Source organism: Cnephaeus nilssonii (genome assembly GCF_951640355.1).
Source record: "Cnephaeus nilssonii genome assembly, chromosome: 17".
Taxonomy (NCBI): Eukaryota; Metazoa; Chordata; class Mammalia; order Chiroptera; family Vespertilionidae; genus Cnephaeus; species Cnephaeus nilssonii.
In genome coordinates, this window is record NC_137088.1 from 4,593,369 (window position 1) to 4,615,406 (window position 22,038).

At 50.3% G+C, this 22,038-nt stretch overlaps 1 protein-coding gene across 1 annotated transcript in view; it reads right to left on the reverse strand.

Moving 5' to 3' along the window:
* Positions 1-19,532, reverse strand: part of CNTN6 (contactin 6) — a gene marked incomplete at both ends in the record, with an annotated part of 128,519 nt that extends 108,987 nt beyond the window's left edge. Inside the window, one exon of the mRNA XM_079795482.1 lies at positions 19,478-19,532. Within this exon, the coding sequence (XP_079651608.1) occupies positions 19,478-19,532 (55 nt within the window). The remainder of the gene's footprint in view (positions 1-19,477) is intronic.
* Positions 19,533-22,038: the final 2,506 nt, after the last annotated feature.

Here is a 22,038-nt window from a genome sequence, read left to right on the forward strand (position 1 = left end):
AGGAAGTTACACAACAGTGCGACGAAAAGAACAGGATTGTTTGAGACCGCGTTGGAGACGGTGGCTCCCGTGGCCCTGCTCTTCAGCCACGCCTCGGACAGCGACGCCAGGCCTTCACTTCTCCAGGTCATGACTTGAAAAGGAAGAAGTGACGCCGTCGAGGCACCGCCATTACACAGGCAAGAACAAGTTTTCACAGATGCGCAGTCCACATCCCAGTCAGATTCCACGTGTAGAGCTGGGACTGAAGTACAATTGGATGCCACATGCATTCGGGCATAGCTCATCAATTTCCTGTTCTCTTATCCACAGGAGATGTGGGGCAGAGGCTATAAATACATGCACAGCTCATACAGGAGCTACATTTTTTTGAGGTTAAGAACAAAGAAAACCAGGCAAAATAGCAACAGGAGACAAGGGAGCGCTTGCTGTGATTTAAACTAAAAAGCCCCACTCAGTGTACCTTGCATCCTCCTCTAGGATTATGCTCCCATTTTCAATTAGTAAAAACTCCACCAGACTTGCTCAGAATGAACTACTGAGTAAAGGCCCATGGTGACCCCGGAATATGCTACTGCCCGCCCTCCATGAGGTCCTCCTCCAGCTCTCTGGGAACAAACACAGTGCCACGTCCTTGAACTCCAGGACCTCCTGGAAAACGGGGAAGGGAGATGCTCATTGCCTCACCCCCACCCTGATCTTGGCCCATATAGCTCCTGATCGCTCCTGTGTGGGCGTGCCAGGCTGGATTCATTTGTCTCCCTCGGATAAGACAATAAGTAGATTCTTCTACCATTTCTGAACAAAAGTCTTAGAAGAGTAGCTAGAAATAGAGATATTAATATAACAGGTGAATAGAAACATGTCTTGAAATCATTCCATATATAACGAGTGCCTTGAAAGTATAAAGCTTTGAAATGGAAGGAGGAGATCTTCCGGGGTGGTTTCTATGGTGACAGGAGTGATGCTGGTGGGGTGATTGGGGTGATGGCTGATGGTGGGCAGAGAGGGTATTTGCTATGGAGTGTGTGGAAAGAGCAGAGATGTGTGGAATAGATGAACATTGAATAGTCTAGTGAGTAGTCTTATAAATGTTATTACTGTTTGGATTCTTTGTAAAGAGTTACTCCAAATTAGCAGAATAACATGCTCTCAAATATCAATTTTCCACACCCGTGAAGAGCCTGGATGCTTACACCATGAGTACTTAACATGACACCAACAAATGACAAGGACAGAGGGCAAGTCCCCTGGTGGACACACCTAGCTAGAAAGATGTCACCTCGCAGACCAAAACTGCACACACATGACACCGGAGACACAGATGGGCACGCATGCTTCGGTGTGTACAGAACGTGTGTCCTGGTAAGATGCAGCCCACAAGTGTAGATGTCTGTATGATCAGAATGCTTTAAAAATACATCAACAAAAATAAACTATATATTTCTCTTTGGTTAAATTTTTTGGGTTGATTTTAGAGAAAGAAGAAGAGAGAGGGAGAGATAGATAGAAACATCAATGATGAGAGAGACTCATTGATCAGCTGCCTCCTGCACACTCCCTACTGGGGATTGAACCCACAACCTGGGCATGTGCCCTGACTGGGAATTGAACCCTGACCTCCTGAGCCACACTGGCCATGCAAAACTCTCTATTTCTTGTGGTAAAAACATTTGTTTTTCAATTTTCTTTGTAAAACAAGAAGACATCGCAAAAGAGCAACGATTTGGAACAAATGAAGCAGCTTGCGTGACTTGAGGCTGCGCGGGTAACCACGTATTTGAGAGGTCAGCTCCGCCTCCCCTGACCTCCGTCTAGAACAACTCCAAGCTCTCTGCCTTCGCGGTGTGGGTGGGTGAGGGTGTGGGGGGAGGAGTTTGACTCAGTGTGTCTCTCTGGAGAACATGGGGTCACCTTCAGCGATCTTATCAAAGAAAACAGCACTGCTCCCGCGAGCTGTGAAAATGGAAGGGAATTAGAGAGGATAAAAGGCTCTGGGGTGCCAGCATCCCAGGGGAAAAGGTCAGAGAGTGGGCGGCCGGTGGCCGGTGCGGAAGCTCCGTTTTGATTCTCACGGAGCTGCCAATGGCTAAGACCCGGTGAGCAGTTGTGATAAAGCAAAGCAGCAAACAAAGGCGAGGACATTGTGGAAACAATTCTATCAAGTGGACGAGAATAATCAACCCGCCATGATTATAATCACAGGCTTTGGGGTAGTTGTTTCTGATTCACAAAACATTCAGCAAATAGCGGGGAATTTAACCCTCACCAGGGAGGCAGGTATTGTCATCCGTGCCTCACGGAGATGGAGACCAAGGTTACAACGGCATACATTTGGGCAAGTTCACAGAACGAGAGGCTACAGGGCTACTGCTGTCTCCCGCGCCTCTAAAGCCATCACTGGGAGCCTGGTCGGCGTGGCTCAGTGGTTGAGCATCAGCCTGTAGAGTCAGGGGGTCACGGTTTGATTCTTGGTCAGGGCACATGCCTGGGTTTCGGGCTCGATCCCCAGTGTGGGGCGTACAGGAGGCAGCCAATCAATGATTCTCATCATTGATGTTTCTATCTCTCTCTCCCTCTCTCTTCCTCTCTGAAATCAATACAAATACAAAAAGAAAATAAATGCTATTAAAAATAAATAAAGCCATCCCTAGGACATTGTGGGACCTCCATAAACATTTGTGAAGGCTGGCCCTTCAGCCTGTTTTTCCAATTCCAATTCTGATGTCCTTACTGGCTCTCTCAAAAGCGACGGTTCACCCCTGAAATCACTCCGGCGTGCTTCCCAGCTCTGTGACTGCTCCTCCCTCCTCGCCGGGACCTGCTCGGTCGTCTCCCCCAGCCACTCTCTTCACCTCACCGGCCGGACAGGCGTCTCTCCTCCCATCCATGCCACTGTCTTTCTTCGTGCCGTGGCGCGAGGACTCCCCCTTCACCGAGGCCCCAGCACAGCCTCATCCTCTCTGTTCCTCAGTGTCCACTTTGGTTCTAAACTCTCTGCCCACAGATGGAAGAAGGGGCTCATGGCCAGACCCCGGATCTAGTTCTCTTCCTCCTTCCCTGCAGGAAAGGGCCCCGATGGAGCCGAGGATGCCTCACACGCCCGAGGCCCTCAGCATCTGCTTCCGCTCCCCTCCATGCACAGGGCCAGGCCAAGGCCCACGTCCCGCCTGCAGTCACATCCCAGATCGACACCCATCTTGCATCGCGGCAGCCAGATCCCTGAACTGGGCATCGGCTTCTGTGCCTTGGTGACTGTGATTGCCGCGCACCTCCCATTCTGCCCGCAGGTTCACACTGAGCAGCCGGGCGTCTTTTCAGTTCACAGGTTCGTTCATGATTGCTGTTCCTCTCCCCCAATTCCCCCCGCCTCCCCTTCCAGCTGGAGACCCTTTCGTGTCTATCATGTCTACACGATCCTTACCCAAAGGGGAAACGCCTTCCAATTTGTGAAGGGACTTCCCAAGTCCCCTGTGTGTGTCCCTCCCCCTCAGCCTCATCTGTCTTCTCCCTGTGACCTTCCCCATGCCCTCTGTGACCTTCGCCATGCCCTCTGTGACCTTCCCCATGCCCCCTGTGACCTTCCCCACTGCCTTCTGTGACCTTCCCCACGCCCTCTGTGACCTTCGCCATGCCCCCTGTGACCTTCCCCACTGCCTTCTATGACCTTCGCCATGCCCCCTGTGACCTTCCCCACACCCTCTGTGACCTTCGCCATGCCCTCTGTGTCCTTCCCCATGCCCCCTGTGACCTTCCCCACTGCCTTCTGTGACCTTCCCCATGCCCTCTGTGACCTTCCCCACTGCCTTCTATGACCTTCCCCATGCCCCCTGTGACCTTCGCCATGCCCTCTGTGACCTTCCCCATGCCCCCTGTGACCTTCCCCACTGCCTTCTGTGACCTTCCCCATGGCTTCTGGGACCTTCCCCACCGCCCTCTGTGAGCCTGGGAAACCTGGGAAGTTCCTGAGTTACAGCTAATGATGTCCGTCTGGGGCGGAGTCCGCCCTCCCGCATAGGAAACGGTTGAACCTGAAACTCTGTCCTCTGTCTGTGTACTGAGAGACACGATTCTTCTCCGCCTTGGGAGGGCGCTGCGCAGGGTGGCAGGCCCATCACAGGCCATTCAGGGAATGCCTTTCATCTAGGTCACAGAAGAGATGCGCATACCTGCTAGCGCTACCTCTCCCGGAGAAAACAAACAGGGTTCTTAGGGGAGAAAACAAAACCTTTGTAAAAGGGAAGGTATCCTGTGGGTCCCAGCGAGATGCCCGAGGCCGAGAAGGCAGAGGCCAGAGGACCCACTCGATAAAGGACCACGTCATCAGTCAGCGCTCGGGACCTGCGGGGCGGCACAGGGAGAGCCTCGAATGAGCACGAAGGGCGGCCGCAGGGATTGCAGAATTTCCTCTGACCCCCTTTCCTCAGGCGCGTGGCATGAGCCCCTGGTGGGGCAGCAACGCCCTGTGGCCAGAGCATCGCAGACCATGCGACGTGAGAAGGAACTGAAAATGCCCAAGTCCAGCGTGTGCGTGTGCAGATGAAGGGCCTGGAGTCTGAGACGGGACCGATGCCCCTGGTGGCAGAGAGCGAGGGGCAGGGAGGCTGAGAGGGCAGCCGGCCCAGGTTGCTAGGAGACTTCCCGAGCCGCTGCACTTCCAGTCCAGTGTCCAGGGCTTTGGAGAGCCACAGGTGCCTCCACTTTGTCAACCACGGAACAGAACGAAGCTGAAAGCAATCTAACCGATCACACAATAAAGGGGGCCCCCACGGAAACCGCAGGTGGCCAGGGAGGTGATGGAACCACCTTGTTTTGGGGTTGGAGAGATCGGGGTTCCGATCCCATCGCTCTCATGTATCAGCCATGTGGCCCTGGGCAGGAGCTTCACTTCCCTTAGCCGGGTTCCTGTGTCTGACATGGGATTAACCACTCCTGTTTCCCTGGGAGGTTTCTGAGAGTTAAATGGAAGATCCCTGTAAGGCGCCGGCACCTCACTGGGCGCAGGTTGGACAGTTTAAGGAAGGCGGCTGTTGCTGGTGCTGTCACACTGCGTCCATGCGGCCGGCCAGGTGATCTAAGAGCGTTTACCTAAGGGCTGGATTTCAGGATGGAAAAGCAGAGATGGCCAGGCCAGTGTGGCTCAGTGGATTGCATTGCAACCTATGAACCAGGAGGTCACTGTTCCATTCCTGGTCAAGGGCACATGCCGTGTTTCTGGGCTTGATCTCCAGTAGGGGGTGCGCAAGAGGCAGCCAATCCATGATTCTCTCTCATCATTGATGTTCCTATCTCTCTCTACCCCTCCCTTCCTCTCTGGAATCAATAATAAAATAAAAAAATATTAAGAAAACAAAACAGAAGCAGCGATTGGCAGTGATGGGCAGGGATGGGCACACCTGGGGTGATGAGTGCCCACTGCGGAGAAGAGAGAAGACAGCATCCAAGGACTGCCCATAACGACAGTGAGGAGTCCAACTCGTGGAGAGAAATTCTTAGCCACGTCCTCCCCTGAAGGGTTTGCCGGGGGAGACGGCCCGGCGGGCAGGGAGGCCCGAGGGGAGGCCATCTCCAGGGGGAAGAGCAGGAGGTTAAATGCGCAAGGACACGGAGTCGATCCGAGTGCGATAGGCCTGGCCCCACGCCCTCTCTCCATCCCGCGAGCAGAGACCTTGGCCTGACCCGCCCCGGCCGCAGATCTTCCCCTGGAAGATGCGCACCTCGTGTGATTGCTGCCTCTGATGATGGATGGCCGGCTGGGCGCGGGCAGACTCGCAGCCTGCAGGCCGGCGGCCTCTAAATCATCTACAAAGAGGCGGCTGGCTCCTGGCACTTCGGCAGAGAGAAACCTGCCTCGCTCCGAGCGCAGGCGAGATGCTTACGGGAAAGTCTGACTGTGGTCTGTGACCCTCTGGGACACAGTTGGTGCAGGTTTTTAGGGGGATGGTTCGCATTTCAAAAGCATGGATTACATAGTGAGACACACACACACACACACACACACATCGGGTCCCCGCGGGCTGTACCCACCTCCCACAGGATTCCTGAATGCCAGTGGAAAGGGTCCATGCAGGTGGGCAGAGTGTTGGCTCAGATGGGACCATCTGGGAGATCTGTGTACCTACAGTACATGCTGCGACTTCATCCACCTCATCTCAGTTTCTTTTTTTTTTTTTTAATATTTTTTTTATTGATTTCAGAGAGGAAGGAAGAGAGAGAGAGATAGAAACATCAATGATGCAAGAGAATCATGGATCGATCGGCTGCCTCCCGTACGCCTTACACTGCAACCCTGGCATGTGCCCTGATGGGGAATTGAACCTTGACCTCCTGGTTCATACTTGGATGCTCAACCACTGAACCACACCGGCCAGGCTCATCTCAGTTTCTTCATGGAAAAGTTTTGCTGTAAGGGTTAAATGAGATAATGCATATAGGCTTCTTAGAGGCTGGTGCATGGTAGATGCTTAATCATTATTTCCCTTTTGTCTTAGCTTCCTCCTTCCTAATACACGGTTTTTATGTTTAAAGCCTGTCTTGTTTTTTTTTTTAAGTTTTTATAACCAGTAGTAATTGCAGGAGCCAACATCAATCATCCTGCCGTTTTGGGAGACCCTCAGAAACCGCTGAAGGAGTGAATTAGGGTTCAGAGAAGGGAAACGTACCGTTTTCAAGCACCTCTGAGGAAGTAGGTGCCAAGTTAGGAAGAGGAGAAGCAGAAAGCTCGTGCAGTTACTGCTCCCAGAGCTCAGAAGCGGAGTGAGTCTGAGGGGAGATGCTCCTGAAGCCGCCGGCGATCTCCATGGAGACGAGGCCCACAGGGCAGGGTCCCCGGGTCAGGGGACGCACGGCTGTGGGAGGTTTGGATGATGGAACGTCGCAGGCTGAGTCTCACTGGAAGGCAGAGCCTAACTCCAGGTTGCTTAGGGCCAGGGAAGGATCTGAAGTCAAGAGCAGGCAGAGGGGTTCTCACTGGGAGGCGCTCCTGCTCCCGTGGACTTCGTGCGTCTGGAGACATGTTTGATCCGCAGGCCTTGTGCGTGCGGTGGGTGTCTCTGGCATCGAGTGGGTGGAGGCCAGGATACTACTAAACATTCCACAAGGCCCCGGGAAGGTCTGGTCCCAAATCTGATGAAGTATGAGGTGACAACTATGAGGTTGAGAAACTCTGGATTATGGGTAGGAGATTGACTGATTCTGTAGCCAAAGTTTTGAAACAAAATTCTGGGTGACTTCATCTGCATTTTTACACTCCTCTCCTTTCTTCCTGGCATCTATAATTACTCCTTCATTTAAATTTGGGGTTCGATCTGTGGTCATCACAGGCCAGTTATTCATTTACGATCATTGAGAAGGAGCCTGACCCCCGACCCTTTCTAACATTGGGAATTTGACTCAGAGCAGTAAGAAGTGGCCACCCAGAGCCCAGGGATCAAAGAAAGACAGACATCTCCCAGCGGATGGAGAGGACGGGCAGGCCCTGCCAGCTCTGAGCACCATCTAGCAGTGCTTGGCACTGGCCATGGCTGACGCGCCAACTGTTAACATTCACGCGGCTCTCAGCTCTGCCCTTGCAGCGACCCCGGCAGCCACCCCCAGCTCCGCGCTCAGCACTTGGCATTCCTGCATGTCTAGGCCAGTGAGCAGTCAGATGTGAAACCCACCCTGACACACAGGTGTCAGCCCCGCTGCAAAGTGACGAGCGTGATGCTGAGAAATGCAGGCAACTCACCATGGGTGACCTTACCAGCCTAAAGGACAGAGATGGGAGTGGCCCCCACGTGTGTCCTTATGGGACTGCTCCCACGTGTGTCCTGTGTGGGACTGCTCTCCACGTGTGTCCTGTGTGGGACTGCTCTCCACGTGTGTCCTGTGTGGGACTGCTCTCCACGTGTGTCCTGTGTGGGACTGTTCTCCACGTGTGTCCCGTGTGGGACTGGTCCCAGGTATGTCGTGGGAACGGGAAGAGTTGGGGCCCCATGGTACAGGCCAGCACGTTTCAGTGGGCCACACACTAGCGTGTGAACACCTGGTTTGTGTCCAGTTCCTCATGCCACACAGAGTCACGGACAAGCACAGGACTCCGCTCCCTCGCAGTGACCTTAGGAGAAACTGAGAGCAGGGAGGCGATGAGGTGTGAGTCCCCTCCACCCCCCGGCCCCCTGCATCCTGAGAGCACTGTGTACACTGCCCTGAAAAAGCAGTCTCCCTGCTCCTCGTCATGGCCGGTCCCACCTGGACGGGCCTGCGTCTTTTTCTCTGGGGGTTAAAGCACTGCTCTCACCATCCACCCAGAGGCACGCCGATCAACCCCAGAGGCACGCCGATCTACCCCAGAGGCACGCCGATCTACCCCAGAGGCACGCCGATCTACCCCAGAGGCACGCCGATCTACCCCCTCAGCCCTTATTCTTGGGTGTGAATGGGCACCACCCCAGCTTAAGCAGGGCGTCTGGGGAAATGAAGCCAGGCTGGCTTTCTGGGGTGGTGGGAGGTTCAAAGGGGTTATGACAGCCCGGCTGGTATGGCTCAGTGATTGAGCATCGACCTATGAACCAGGAGGTCACGGTTCGATTCCTGGTCAGGGCACATGCCCGGGTTGCAGGCTCGATCCCCAATAGGGGGCATGCAGGAGGCAGCCGATCAATGATTCTCTCTCATCATTGATGTTTCTCTCTCTCCCGCTCCCCTTCTCTCTAAAATCAATAAAAATATATTTAAAAGAAAGAAGCTAGGATAGTGAGTAGGAACTGCTGTTGGAGAACAAGAGGGCCCGGGGAGACTGCAGGTTTCTATACACAGAAGCGGAGACAGAAAAATACAAAACGCCCGGCATTCTGAGCCCCTGATGTTTGCAAAGGATTCACTCACCACACCAGTCACACGCCACACGGAACATGGGAACCAGGTCCCCAGGAACTTCCACATTCTCCAGGCACTACCGGGGAAGCCGCAGTGCGGGGCTTTTGACATTGTCCCCGCCTGTGACAAACCCCAACTGTGCTGGTCTCAGTCAGGAAAGCAAACCCACCGTGGGTAACGCGGGAGGTTTACTTTAGGAGGAAGGCCTGGGTCAGGGGTGCGAGGGGCTGGGGAACTGAGGTCCTAACGGGGAGCGCAGGGGCAGGGCGATGTCACCCACCAGCCCTCCTGGGCACCGGAGCCGGGGGGCCAGTCCACCAGCAAGGGGGTCTGAAGAGCAGGGAGTCCAGCGGCAGGGGACGGGGGAAGGGGAGCCGGGTGGACTGTGGCCTCTGAGACCCAAGAGGCCTGGGGTGCCGTCGGCCATCAGTGCCGGTGGACGGGGCGAGAGCTGGACACGGAGGAGAAGACCGGACGGGCTCTCCGCTCCTCTCTCTCCACAGCCATTTGCGTGGAGCTTTGAGAGGTCAGGGACTTTTTCCTTCTGAGTCACACCCCCCTTTTGGGTGAAATTGAACCCAGAACCATACAGAGGAGGGAAATTTGGGGCACATGGCTCTCGCTAAGCCACGTTCCCGGGTCCTCTTGCTCCTGGTTTCTTTCCGCTGAGCGTCGTTCAGCCTCCAGGGACGAGGCCACCGTGTGGATGGGAAGAGTGATCAATAACAAGTGGCTGTTCACCTTCTCGCACGCCGGCTGCTGGGTATCGGGTTCAGGCCGTCCCCCCACATTCGCTGTTGTTTGGAGAGTCTGAGCGACTCGCTGAGTTAACGGATTGATCGTTGTGAGGACAGGCAGGCTCATCCATGAGCCTGAAGGCGGGGACACGGGCCAGCCCCGGCCCCGGCCCTGCAGCCAGCGGTGAGTCCTAGCATGGAAAAGCATCCCGGGCTGCCTTGTCGACTCCTCTACCCACCGAGGACACGTCCGTCCTCATGGCTCACCTCGTCGCCAACGAAGGCAGCTTGCTCCCCGAGGGCAGGCAAGCTGAGCTGCTCACGGGAGGGAAGAAACTGTTCCGAGTCCCATTCCTATCTATGTTGCCTCATGTGTTCGTTGATGCAAATGCTTTGCATTTTATACTGCATGTAACATACATGTAAGCATGTTGGGTTTACATGCTCATCGCTGCTGGTTACGGAATTTTGGAGACTAGCTCTAAGTCGCACCACACTCTGAGCAGAAGCTAGTCTTGAGGCACAGTCCACGCCGACTTTAAAAAGCCACCTGCTCACGTCTGATCGGGGCCCAGCGGCGCCATCTTGCATAAACACGGAAGGTTTCCCCCCGAGCTTTGGCTTCTCATCATAACCTCGGCCGCATCCTGGTCCCGGGGACTCAAGGCAGGTCAGACGCTTTGTAAACCAGAAAGCACAAGGCTCGGGGTGTAGCTCATCAAACATGAAAGGCTAGTTTTTATTTTCCCTTTAGAATTGAGCACTGTGACTGTAAGCTTATTTATTTATTTGTTAATGCTCAACCCAGGATACTTTTTCTATTGAAGTTTAGAGAGAGTAGAAGGGAGGAGGGAGACAGAGAGACACACACACAACGATGTGATAAGAACACACCAATCAGTGGCCTCCTGCACTCGCCCTGGGATTGAGCCAACAACCCAGGTAAGTGCCCTTGACCGGGAATGGAACCCGGGACCCATTGTCGCTCTAACCATTGAGCACACTGGCCAGGGCTAAACTTATTTTCAACAAAAATAGATAATCTATAGTCCTCAGAATGAGAATATGTTTGAGAAACGGGACCTCTGCTTAAGCACCGGTGTGGGAAGGATAAAATTCCTCTTCATGGACGAGAGGTGAGGAGAAAGGGGACCAATCTGATGCTTGGAGGGTTGTTGAGACTGGACTTGTGAACGTGGCTGAGAAAGGTTGGGCTTGGGTTCAGGAGGAGAACCCGGACCTGGAGCAGGTCAGTGCAGGTGCAGACATTCGTATGAACAGAGACGTGGGACCCGGACAAGCCGTGTGGGGGTCTTGCTAGGAGGACAGCCCGTGGTGAAGGACCCAGGAGGGGAGGAGGAGGGACGACGTGGCTCAGGACGCAGGTTGGATTGAATTAACTGGCGAACTTTCAATGTTTGTGGAAGGAAATTGAATCTGGATGCTTGATTAGACGGTTTGAACAATGTCCCAGGAGACGGGATCTGTCACAGGACAATGACAACATCGTGTCTTCGTGAAGGTTTGTCTGCATGGGAGTCTGTGTACATAGGATTTCTCGGGACAGGAGACACCTAGGAAGCTTCTAGAAGAGTCTTGGGGACAGGGAATGGGTGTTGAGTTGACCGATAACCCTGAGGCTGGAAAGGAATGAATGGATACACCTTGAGATAAAATACAACCTGAACTACAACGTGAGCTCCCCACAGCCCATGTCCTCAGGAACACCTCATCCGCACGCACACACATCACCTCCAGATGCTGACCCAGCAGAACATGGTTCCCACGTTGTTATCTACCCCAAAACAATGTCATTTAGGGGTTCAGGACCAATGGCTGGAGGAAGCGTTGATGATCCTGGCACCACCTTCTCGGGAGGCGGTGCACGGAAAGGGCGTTGTCAGCGTTTCTGAATGGGCCCCTCTCCATCAGACACGGCCAGGGTGTCACTTGACTTAAACACAGCGCGGGCGCCGCGGGCCTGCGGGCGCTGTGATGCGAACAATCCATCTGAAGGAGGCTGGCGGCGGAGTGCGGCTGCTTGGTGCATGTTCAATATTCATCCTCCTCGTCCCCAGGGGACATCCGTTATGTGCCCCTGGGATCCTCAGCAGAGCGGCTTGATTAGGGCGCCGATCTGCAAGGTCGGCCGTGTGATCCATCACCTTCTTTTAAGAAAAACGGCCCCTTCTTGTGGCTTTCTCTCTCGGGGAGTTCATTTACTCTGGGGCTCAATCAGTACCCGGCTGTGTTTGAGGGAGGGACACCCAAGCCGCCCTGCGCACCGCCCATGCCCCGCTCCCCAGTCCGCGGGTGGTGAGGATGGAGGAGGCAGGGAGGTGCCAGACGCCCTTTCCGGCTGGACCGTCTGTGACATGGCAAGCTGCGTCCATGCGAGGACAAACAGGTTTTATTTATTTTTTCTTGATGGGTATACGCCCCCAAAGCAACTGCATTCGCGTCTTAAGAATCAATGACTTTGGGAGACGTTCTGAAAGGAATGAAAGTGCTTCTGTCAATAGACGTGACATTGCAAATGGTTCAGGAAAGTCTTCTTCCGATTCTAGGCTCCGTGTAGTCCGGGGAGTGATTAACACGGTGGGGAAACCGTCTCGGGAAGCCCTGACCAGGTCCCGCCCGGTCAGAACGCCCAGGGAGGCCTGGGTGCTGCTCGGCCCCAGGATGCGCTCGGTCCACGGCCACTACCTCGAAGGAGTCGGTTTATCTGGGAAAAAGCCGAGTCGCATCCCAAATCGCCAGAACTTCGGGACTGACCGGGGGCGTTCAGTCCATAGTTTTACAGGATTCGTAGGGAGGGGTTCAGCCCATGCCAGAACAAATACCCTGATAATCCACTTACAAAACGCATGGGCCAATTGTAAGGTGACCAGACGTCCTGCTTTTAGCGGGACAGTCCCGATTTTTAACAATTTGTCCCGCGTCCCGCGGCATTCTAAAAAAGTCCCAATTTTTGAAAGAATGCAAGACAAGCTAGGGAACAGCGGGAGAACGGGAAGGGAATGTACGGTTTTCGGCGGCCATGTGGCTATTTAGCCAGGATATGAGTTTTATATTATTTTTGTTAATTTTATAATGTTAAACTTCAATAATAACAAATAATTGTTGAGAACTGATTATCGAGAACTGCTTATCAAAGTTCGCATTATTGATCAGTTGTTAGAATTCGACCACTGTTGTTTGGACTTAATGAACAATGGCATTTTTTGGGATCAGCAACGCCGAAAACATTTTGTAACAGTCTCTCAGACGATACACATCATACTTCGTGCTAGTAAGCTAGTTAAACAAGTGATGTCATTACAAATCAGCTATTCAGATAATTTAGGTAAGTAATTTATTTATTTATTTCATAAATACATAAATTTTCTTGAATTTAGCAGACAGTACTCGTATTATTTATATTTTATAGTGGCGGCAAAAAGTCTAGCGCCGGCCTTGAAAGTGACACTTACGACTTACGTTACGGCAAATTCATGACCTTTTAAACAACGACAGCAATCTACTTAAAAAAAATTCACTCAAATGAGAAATATGCCAAAGAATAAAATAATACTATACATAATTTTTTATTTATTATATTTGTAAATTGTACTTATGTTGAAATTTAAAAGTATATATTACAATACTATTTTTGCGTTCTATGAAAATTTTTGTTGCTCCATATAAACCAAATTTTTAATTAAGAACCCCCCCCCCTCCGGTCAATGGTGTCCCGCTTTACCAATGTTAAAATCTGGTCATCTTAGCCAAGAGGGCTGTTTAAAACACTGCCACTTAGCTAGGCAGTGTGGCTAAGTGGTTGAGCATCAGCCCATGCACCAAAAGGTCACCGATTTCATTCCTGGTCAGGACACATGGCCCGGTTTCAGGCTCGATCCCCAGGAGGGGACGTGCAGGAGGCAGTCGATGAGTGTTTCACTCACATCTACGCTTCTATTTCTCTCTCCCTTTCCTCTCAACTGTCCTCTCTCTCTAAAAAATAAAAATAAAAAAAAAATTACTTAAAAACACCCCACAAAACACATATTTTTAAAAACTACCATTTAATCAATAGGGTTTTGTTAAAATAGTAAAGTTAAAAGTGAACGTGTTAGGCAGGAATTCTTATGAATACAGAATGTCACCGAAGTAAAATCCATCGTAAGGAGTGATGTGCACCCTCTCTTGTTATGTCTGAGTCTGTAACACCAGCCAGTGACCTTCAGGGTGCCCTTAGACGGAAGGTCCATGTGGCCCTGGGTTTGAACTCCTGCCATCTCTGAGCCTGGACACCTCATGACATGTACAGCACACGCCATAACATGGAGAGCATGTGATTTAGCTGACTATCATTTTACCTTATTAGTCAAGTGCTTGGTTAACGTTTAGAAACTCACATTTTTAAAAATATATATATTTTTTAATGATTTCAGAGAAGAGGGAAGAGAGAGAGAGATAGAAACATCAATTATGAGAGAGAACCATTGATCGTCTGCCTCGTGCACGCCCCCTACTGGGGTTCAAGCCCACAACCCGGGCATGTGTCCTTGACCAGAATCCAACCCGGGACCCTTCAATCCGAAGGCTGATGCTCTATCCACTGAGCCAAACCAGCTAGGGCAGAAACTCTAATGCTTTGAACTTGAAATCTGCCTCTAATGTCTCAAATTTTACATAAAACGTCAAAAATGTAAAGAAAGAACAGCATCTGGACTATTCTGAGCCTTTGTCCACGATGGGGAAATTGAACAGTTAACCACATCATTAAAGCTTGGGTTCCCCCTACCCCACCCCGGGGACCTTCTAACACCCACAGGATCCGACCCGCACGTTCCCAGCCGGTGCTTCACACCCATCACGCCTGGGCCAGCCACTCTGGCTCGTGTTTATTTATGAGTAAAGTCTCTCTCCATGAACCCCCCCTCCCCCCATGCATTGTCTAACAGAAATAAACAACGGCCTTCGCGTTGTACGTTTCCCTTCCCTGGCCACCGTGGTCCCTGCATTGTTCTACTCACACGGCGTGTTTCTCTACTGAAGGCCTGTCGGTGGCTCAGAACCTCGGGGCTAACATCACCCGCCGGAGCCTCATTAAACCCCTGATGCTTTTTCTTCCTTCCAGGGGAAACTGTGCCTTTTTTCACTCCTTTTTGCTCTGTTTCCCATTCCCAGCAGGGAGGAGATGCTGATCCCAGTTTCTATTTTAACTCAACCTCAGCATCTTCCAGAATTTGCATCAACAAATGTTCTGATGTATAGAAGACGGGATTCTTCCATCACGAGGGACAGCGTCTCAGCAGACATTAGCCTCCAGGGGACCGGGCCACCCGGTGGGCTTGGGTCACTTAAAGTCCCCAAGGTCAAGTCAGAAACGGTGCCTCCCCTCGCTCCCGCATAAATTCCCCCTTCAGGCCGCCTCCCCGCGCTGGCCCTGGGTACCGCCTCCCGCTCCCCGGGACAGCACGCGGGGGTGCCTCTTTGTCATCTCGTTTTAGCAAAGTCCCCAAGTGTCTGCCCAGATAGAACACACCTGGAACCCATCAGTGTGGTGCGGGGGCGTCACCTGTCAGCTGGCTGACCCATGAGGTCGGTCCACCCCAGGGGGCCACAAAGCCTGACGGGAAAGAGTGGCTCCCCAATCACATCGAAGATTCTTCCCAGAAGCGAAAGGGACAGAGGGTTGCCGACAACACAGCAGATGCCACCTGCTCCCCGCTCTGCTACTCAGGCAGCAACTGGGATTTATTTCTCAGTTGCAATTATTCTTTTAAATATGTTTATATTGATTGTTCTTAGAGAGAAAGAGAGAGGGTGAGGGAGAGAGAGAGAAACATCAATGTGAGAGAGAAGTATGGATCAGCTGCCTCCTGCACACCCCACCCTGGAGACTGAGCCTGCAATCCGGGCATGTGCCCCGACTGGGAATCGAACCTGTGACCTCCGTGCACATGGGACGACACCCAAGGAACCGACACACGCGGCCAGGGCTCTCTGTCTCCTACTGGTCGCTGTGTTGAGGCTGCGAGATGAAGAGGGAAGGGACCAGGGCCCCGCGTGGTTGCAGGCGAACATCTAGCTCGGTGCCTGGCCCGTCGGAGGTCCTGAGACTCACCTGCGGAACCGAGGAAACTGCTCTCTTTCACTTATTTGGTAAACATGTACAGCCCCTCTGCTGGGTGATGGAGAAGCGGTAGTGACTCCCGCAGGAGGAAGTCCCTGTCCTCATGGAGTTTACATTCAAATGGGCCTCGCTCGAAACTTTTAAATATCACCACAGTCCCATCTCTGAAACCATCACCCCGTAACCCCGGGCAGTGGCGTAGGGCAGGCGGGGCCCAGTCTTCCTCAGAAGAACTTATATGACTGACCGTGTTCTCGCTGACGAGGATCCAACTAAGACCAACAACACTGAGACTCATTCATTCATTCACTCATTCATTCAACAGGTGTCTGTAATTCCGGCCCTGTGCCAGGAGAAGCACGCCCCCTCCTGGTGTATACTCCAGCGAGGAAGAAACACAGTGTGTTAGTGCCCGTGGCTTCTGTAAAAATGACCACAACTCGGTGGCTTAAAACAACACGCGTGTATTTTCTCACAGTTTAATTGGTCCGGAGCCCAAAAGGGGTTTCCCAGGTGGGAACCACGCTCTCCCCAGGGGCGCCCCCCTCCAGGTGCAGGGCGGGTGCACCTGCTCCCCTGCCTGGTCCACCATCTGGCTTCCGCCCACCCCCCCCCACTCCCAGCTCAGGGTCCCTTCCTCCACATGAGGGTCAGCAGCCTGACCTCCCCATGTCCCTCTCGGCCTGGATTCACACGGCCTCTGCCGGCCTCTGCCCGCCTCCCTCTGTGGAGTTCGCAGCCAGAAATCCCGGGCAACCTACCCAGCCCACGGTCTCTAGCGTCATCACCTGTGTCTACTCCGTGTGGCTGTTTACGGTAAAATTCACGGGTCCCAGAGTTTAGGAGCTGGCTATTTTGGGGGACGATGACAGCCTATCACACACATTCATGAACTAATTAAAAAGTATATTATTCACAATAACGCTTCGTAATGAAATGGGCCTTGGTTTTCTTCTAATAGTCTAAAAAGGCCAAAATAAAATAATAAGACTTTTTAAACACTGATCATTTGAAAATTGTCCCAGAATCATATGCCCGGATGATTAGGATTCTGAGTCAAGGCTCAAAGGCCCGGGTCTGTAGTAAAAGTGCTAGAGAAGTTGTACATTCATTTAAAAATTAAAACAGGAGGCGCGGCTGGGGGTAAAATTCAAAGTGGTGATTTAGAGTGTGGGCAGATTGAAAATGTCAACATTTTGAAGATTAGAGAGGGGAAAATAGGAAGAAAAAAGCACAATAGCGAAAAGACTCGGCCTTTCGGAATGAATAAAAAGTAGGTTTGGGGAAATCAAAGGTATACATTTGCATAGAAGTAGGACTTTATCATCAGACAATATAATTAATGTGATTTCATAAACTAACGTAGTAACTGCAAGCAGGGAGCCAGCCTGGAACTCTCTAAATCAACAAACAGATATAAAGGGATTCGCTTTGTGTCAGTCGCCGGTTTCCTCACCTCAGAGCAGCGTGCAGCTGAGATCTTATTCAAAGAGCTGTGGCTTTAAAAAAAAGGGCCCGACCTGTACGTTCACAAGGAAATTATACACCAAGGATATACGATTATTTTTTTCCCTTTAGAATAAAGCAAAAGGACACGTTGAGTCACATTCGATTTGAATAAATAAAAATTAACAAAAGAACTGGAGAATGTCTCAGATCTGATATGTGTTCTGAGAACAGCAGTATATTTTAATTAAACACAAAAGGTCTTTTAGAGATACTATGCTCATTCAATATACATATTTAAAGGGCAACATGCTAAATTTTTACAGACACTGAAACTGGAGTGTAGGAATAGAATTCTTATTCACACATGGACAATTGGCGACTCTCTCTTTTTAAATCAATTAACAAAAAGGGGGCCATTATTCTTTGACTTTGGTTCTTTGTTGCAGCGTTGGAAGTGACATAATAACTTTGGATAAATAGGACTGTAGCCCTTCTGGCCACTGGGTTCTCAGTGGTAGAAAATATCTTTATTTGTAAGGTTTTCTGATTCCAATGATTGATTTCTGCATATTTTAGCATTTCCATAGCTTTTAAGATCAGTATATCTTTCCACTTCTTGGAAATGCTATTCAGTGGATTGGCTCTTACAATTACTGTGTTCCTGGTCTGTAAGTGATTGTTTGCTCCCGGGTTTCTCCCAAACTATCACTATCCTGTTATGAATACACTAGAGGCCCAGTGCACAAAATTCGTGCACTGGCGGGGGGTGGGGGTGTCCCTCAGCCCGGCCTGCGCCCTCTCGCAGTCCAGGAGCCCTTGGGGGATGTCCGACTGCCAGCTTAGGGACGCTCCTCTCGCAATCCAGGACCCCTCACTCCTTACTGCCCGCCTGTGCACTGCTCCTTACCGCTCAGCTTGCTGCTCCTTAGCATGGCCGCGGGGGCAGAAGTGGCTCTGCCACCACTGCTGCACTCACCAGCCGCGATCCTGGCTTCGGGCTGAGCGGTGCTCCCACTGCGGGAGCGCACTGACCACCAAGAGGCCGCTCCTGCCATTGAGTGTCTGCCCTCTGGTGGTCAGTGTACATCATAGCGACCAGTTGTCCCACTGGTTGTTCTGCCGTTGGGTTGATTTGCATATTAGGGTTTTATTATATAGGATGGAAATCAACAGGGCCCAGGGCCCAGCTGGCCCGATAGGAGGAGGGCTGTTCTGACATTCAGAGGGCCCAGTCCATGCCCACACTTGGTGACAGCTCACAAAGGTAAGCCTTCTATGATCTTCACAGACTGTGGCTGGTTAGATGCTGTCACTCCCTTTGCTGTTCCCGTGCCCCCTCTGCAGTGTCACTTTGCAGTTTCTGTCAAGGGATGGGACCTACGTCCCGATCCGTGAAGCCGGACTGGCCCTGTGACTTTCACGAGGTCCTAGTGACTAGGAGAAGGCAGCAGCAGCGACCCTGCCTCAGTTACAAGGCTCGACATCAGGAGACCTTGCACACGTCTGCTTTCTGTCGGAACCCCGAGCACGCACCGTGTGAAAGAGCGCAGGCTCACAGAGGATGAGGGACGCTGGGACCAGGGTGGTGGCGGCACAGGTGTCTCAGCTGAGAATGTCCTAGACCAGCCAGGCCCCGGATGACCCAGGCGCTGACCGCAGAAGCAATGCACCCCAGCAAAACCAAAAGTACCGCCCCGTTGAGCCCATGTTAAATCGTCACTTTACAGACTTGTAAACTAAACACATGGTTATTTGTTCTTTTTATCCATGCAGATTTGGGGTGATTTGTTACAAAGCAAAAGCTAACTGATACACAGACATTGTTATATTTAGCTTGGACAAATCAATGTATCATTGAAATGGAAAGAAAAATTTCAAAAGTTAATTTAGTTCTGATATAACATTCTATGTCACTGTTCCTGCTATATAAACATAGCTTTTTTCACCACACCAAATTCTAAATATATATGTCAATTTTAACTTCTGAAAGAATTCAGTATAAAGGAAATGAAAAGGAGCTAGTCTTCATTGCTTATTGATGACAAAATTATTTAATCATATTCTTTTCTACAAAAATTTAATATTGGACCATTTATAATTAAAATAACCTTAGTTCTGTTTAAAAAATAGCACTTCATACATTATTAAAGGATTAAACTCCCTGGATTAGCCATAGAGATTCACTTCACAGTTTTATCACTTAGTCATTCAAATAATGTGTTACACATTTGAAAACTGTGTCACTTACAGAAAAAAAAAATGAAACGCCAATAGATTATCAATCAAATTTTATAGCAATAGAACACGCTACCTGTGCAAGCATTGATGAGTGGCAGCAGAATTATCAGTTTCCATAGCAACCTCATTGCCACTTTCTGAAGTCGAAGTTTCTCATAAACTCAGCAGGAAAGAAGGCCTGCTTTCCGGTCAGAATCCCCAGAGTCTGAAAGAAACAGAACTGCCATGAAATGACAGACACGCCAACACGCATATTTTAAAATAGACATTAATTGTTGCATTTTTATGTAACATTAAAATGTCATTACCCAAAATAAAGCAACTAAAGCTCTATGTTTTACATATGTGTCTATTTGGCAAAGTTTCATAATTTTGGTTCACACCTCAGATATACATTTCATTTGCCATCAAATTTGCTGTAGCAGTTAATGAATTGGAATGAAGTTATATTTATATTGAATGTATTCCATGTGGATTAAAACTTTTGTTAGTATAACTTTAAGTCCAGTGTTTTGGAAATGTTAAAGAAAATTAAAAACATAATCAAGCAACTACTGCAATTCTGTTGCTGGTTTTTATTTTTGATTTTACACCATTAGAAATGAGATAAAATATTGCTCATATATATATATATGTATATACACTGAGTGGCCAGATTATTATGATCTCTGAATGCATAATAATCTGGCCACTCAGTATGTGTGTGTGTGTGTGTGTGTGTGTGTGTGTGTGTGTGTATTAGAGGCCCGGTGCATGAATTTGTGCATGGGTGGGGTCCGGCCATCCTGGCCAGGGGGAGGAGACATGAGTGGTTGGCCAGCCTGCCTGTTGATCAAACTCCTGGTCGAGGGGACAATTTGCATATTAACCTTTTATTATATATAGGACCCCACCCATGCACAAATTCATGCACCGGGCCATCTATGCTAATAAAAGGGTAATATGCTAATTAGACCGGGAGACCTTCCGGACAAAGCCATGGTGGCAGGACCGAGGCAGAGGTGGTTAGGGGCAATCAGGCCAGGAGGGGAGGGCAGTTGGGGGTGATCAGGCCGGCGGGGGGGCAGTTGGGAGCAAGCAGGCTGGCAGGGGGGCCAGTTGGGGGTAAGCAGGCCAGTGGGGGGGGTGGTTGGAAGAGAGAAGGCTGGCTGGGGGGGGGGGTGCAGTTGGGGGCAAGCAGGCTGGCAGCAGGTGAGCAGTTAGGAGCCAGCAGTCCCAATTTGTGAGAGGGATGTCCAACTGCTGGATTAGGGGATCAGGCCTAAACTGGCAGTCGGACATCCCCCGAGGGGTCCCAGATTGGAGAGAGGATGCAGGCTGGGCTGAGGGACACCCCTTACCCCCCCCCCCCCACCACGTGCATGAATTTCGTGCACCGGGCCACTAGTATGTATATATTATATACATATATATATTGAGTGGCCAGATTATTATGCGTTCAGAGATCATAATAATCTGGCCACTCAGTGTATATATACAGTGATTTTATACATTTCTTGGGTTTTTTAGTATTTCCATCAACATAAATGAAAACAACATCAATAGTGTTTTTATCAATATTGTTGAGAATATGTTCATTAGAAAACATTAAAACTATTAACCAATGTCACCCCAATAAATTGAATAAACAAAAATAAATAAGATAAAAATACCCCTTTAATTTATGAAAAATAAAGAAATCATCTCTTTTTCTAAAATATAACTCAATATATTAGAGCATTGTGTAATACTAGTGCCCTGGTGCATGGATTCATGCACATTGAAAGGATATTAATTAGAAGGGGACTGGGCAAGACAGGCTGGACATGCCCTGGAGCCAACCTCCCACAGTCCCTCCCTGGCCGGCCTCTCCTGGGGCAGTGCTACGGCTTGAAGGGTGTCTGCAGAGTGAGCAGGGTCCCTCCAGCAGGTGGGGTCCCTCGGCCTGGCCTGCGGGGATCGGGCCGAAACCGGCTCTCTGATATCCCCCGGGGGGTCCCGGATTGCGAGAGGGCAGTTCTCGAGTGATGCACCCTTGAATCAGGCTCCCTCCTCGCCGGTTCCGGGGTGTGTCACCCAAGAACCACCGCTGCCAAGTCACCACAGTTCGGCAGCTCCTGCAATGAGCGTCTGCCCCTGATGGTCATTGTGCATCATAGCTACTGGTTGGATGGTCGGATGGTTGCTTAGCTTTTTATATATATAGATATCACAGATATATAATATGCTCATTAGGAAACATTATTTTTCCTAATGTCACTAGAAGTCAAATTAATATAGTGCAGGACATCAATTTCTGGAAGTGTGATATTTCAAATATGGACATATTTTCCTATGGGAATACATCCTAATTTCCTCTAATCCACTTTGACATTTATACTTTCAAATGATAAATGAACTCCAGATAAAGTGTTTGCTTGGCCTTTACTTCCAAAGACAAATCTAGTAGGAGACTCAGGAAACTCATAATCTCAAAAAAGTACAGAATAAGCTCAGCTAGGTCACATTTGATAAAATTATTATATATCAAACAATAGAACCCTTTGGTAACTTTTAACCTTAGTGGAAATATTTTCCTGTGACTTCAAATACTTTTGGAAATATGTGGATTTTAACTGTAAAACTAGAAAGTAATGACATTTTAATCATTTCCTG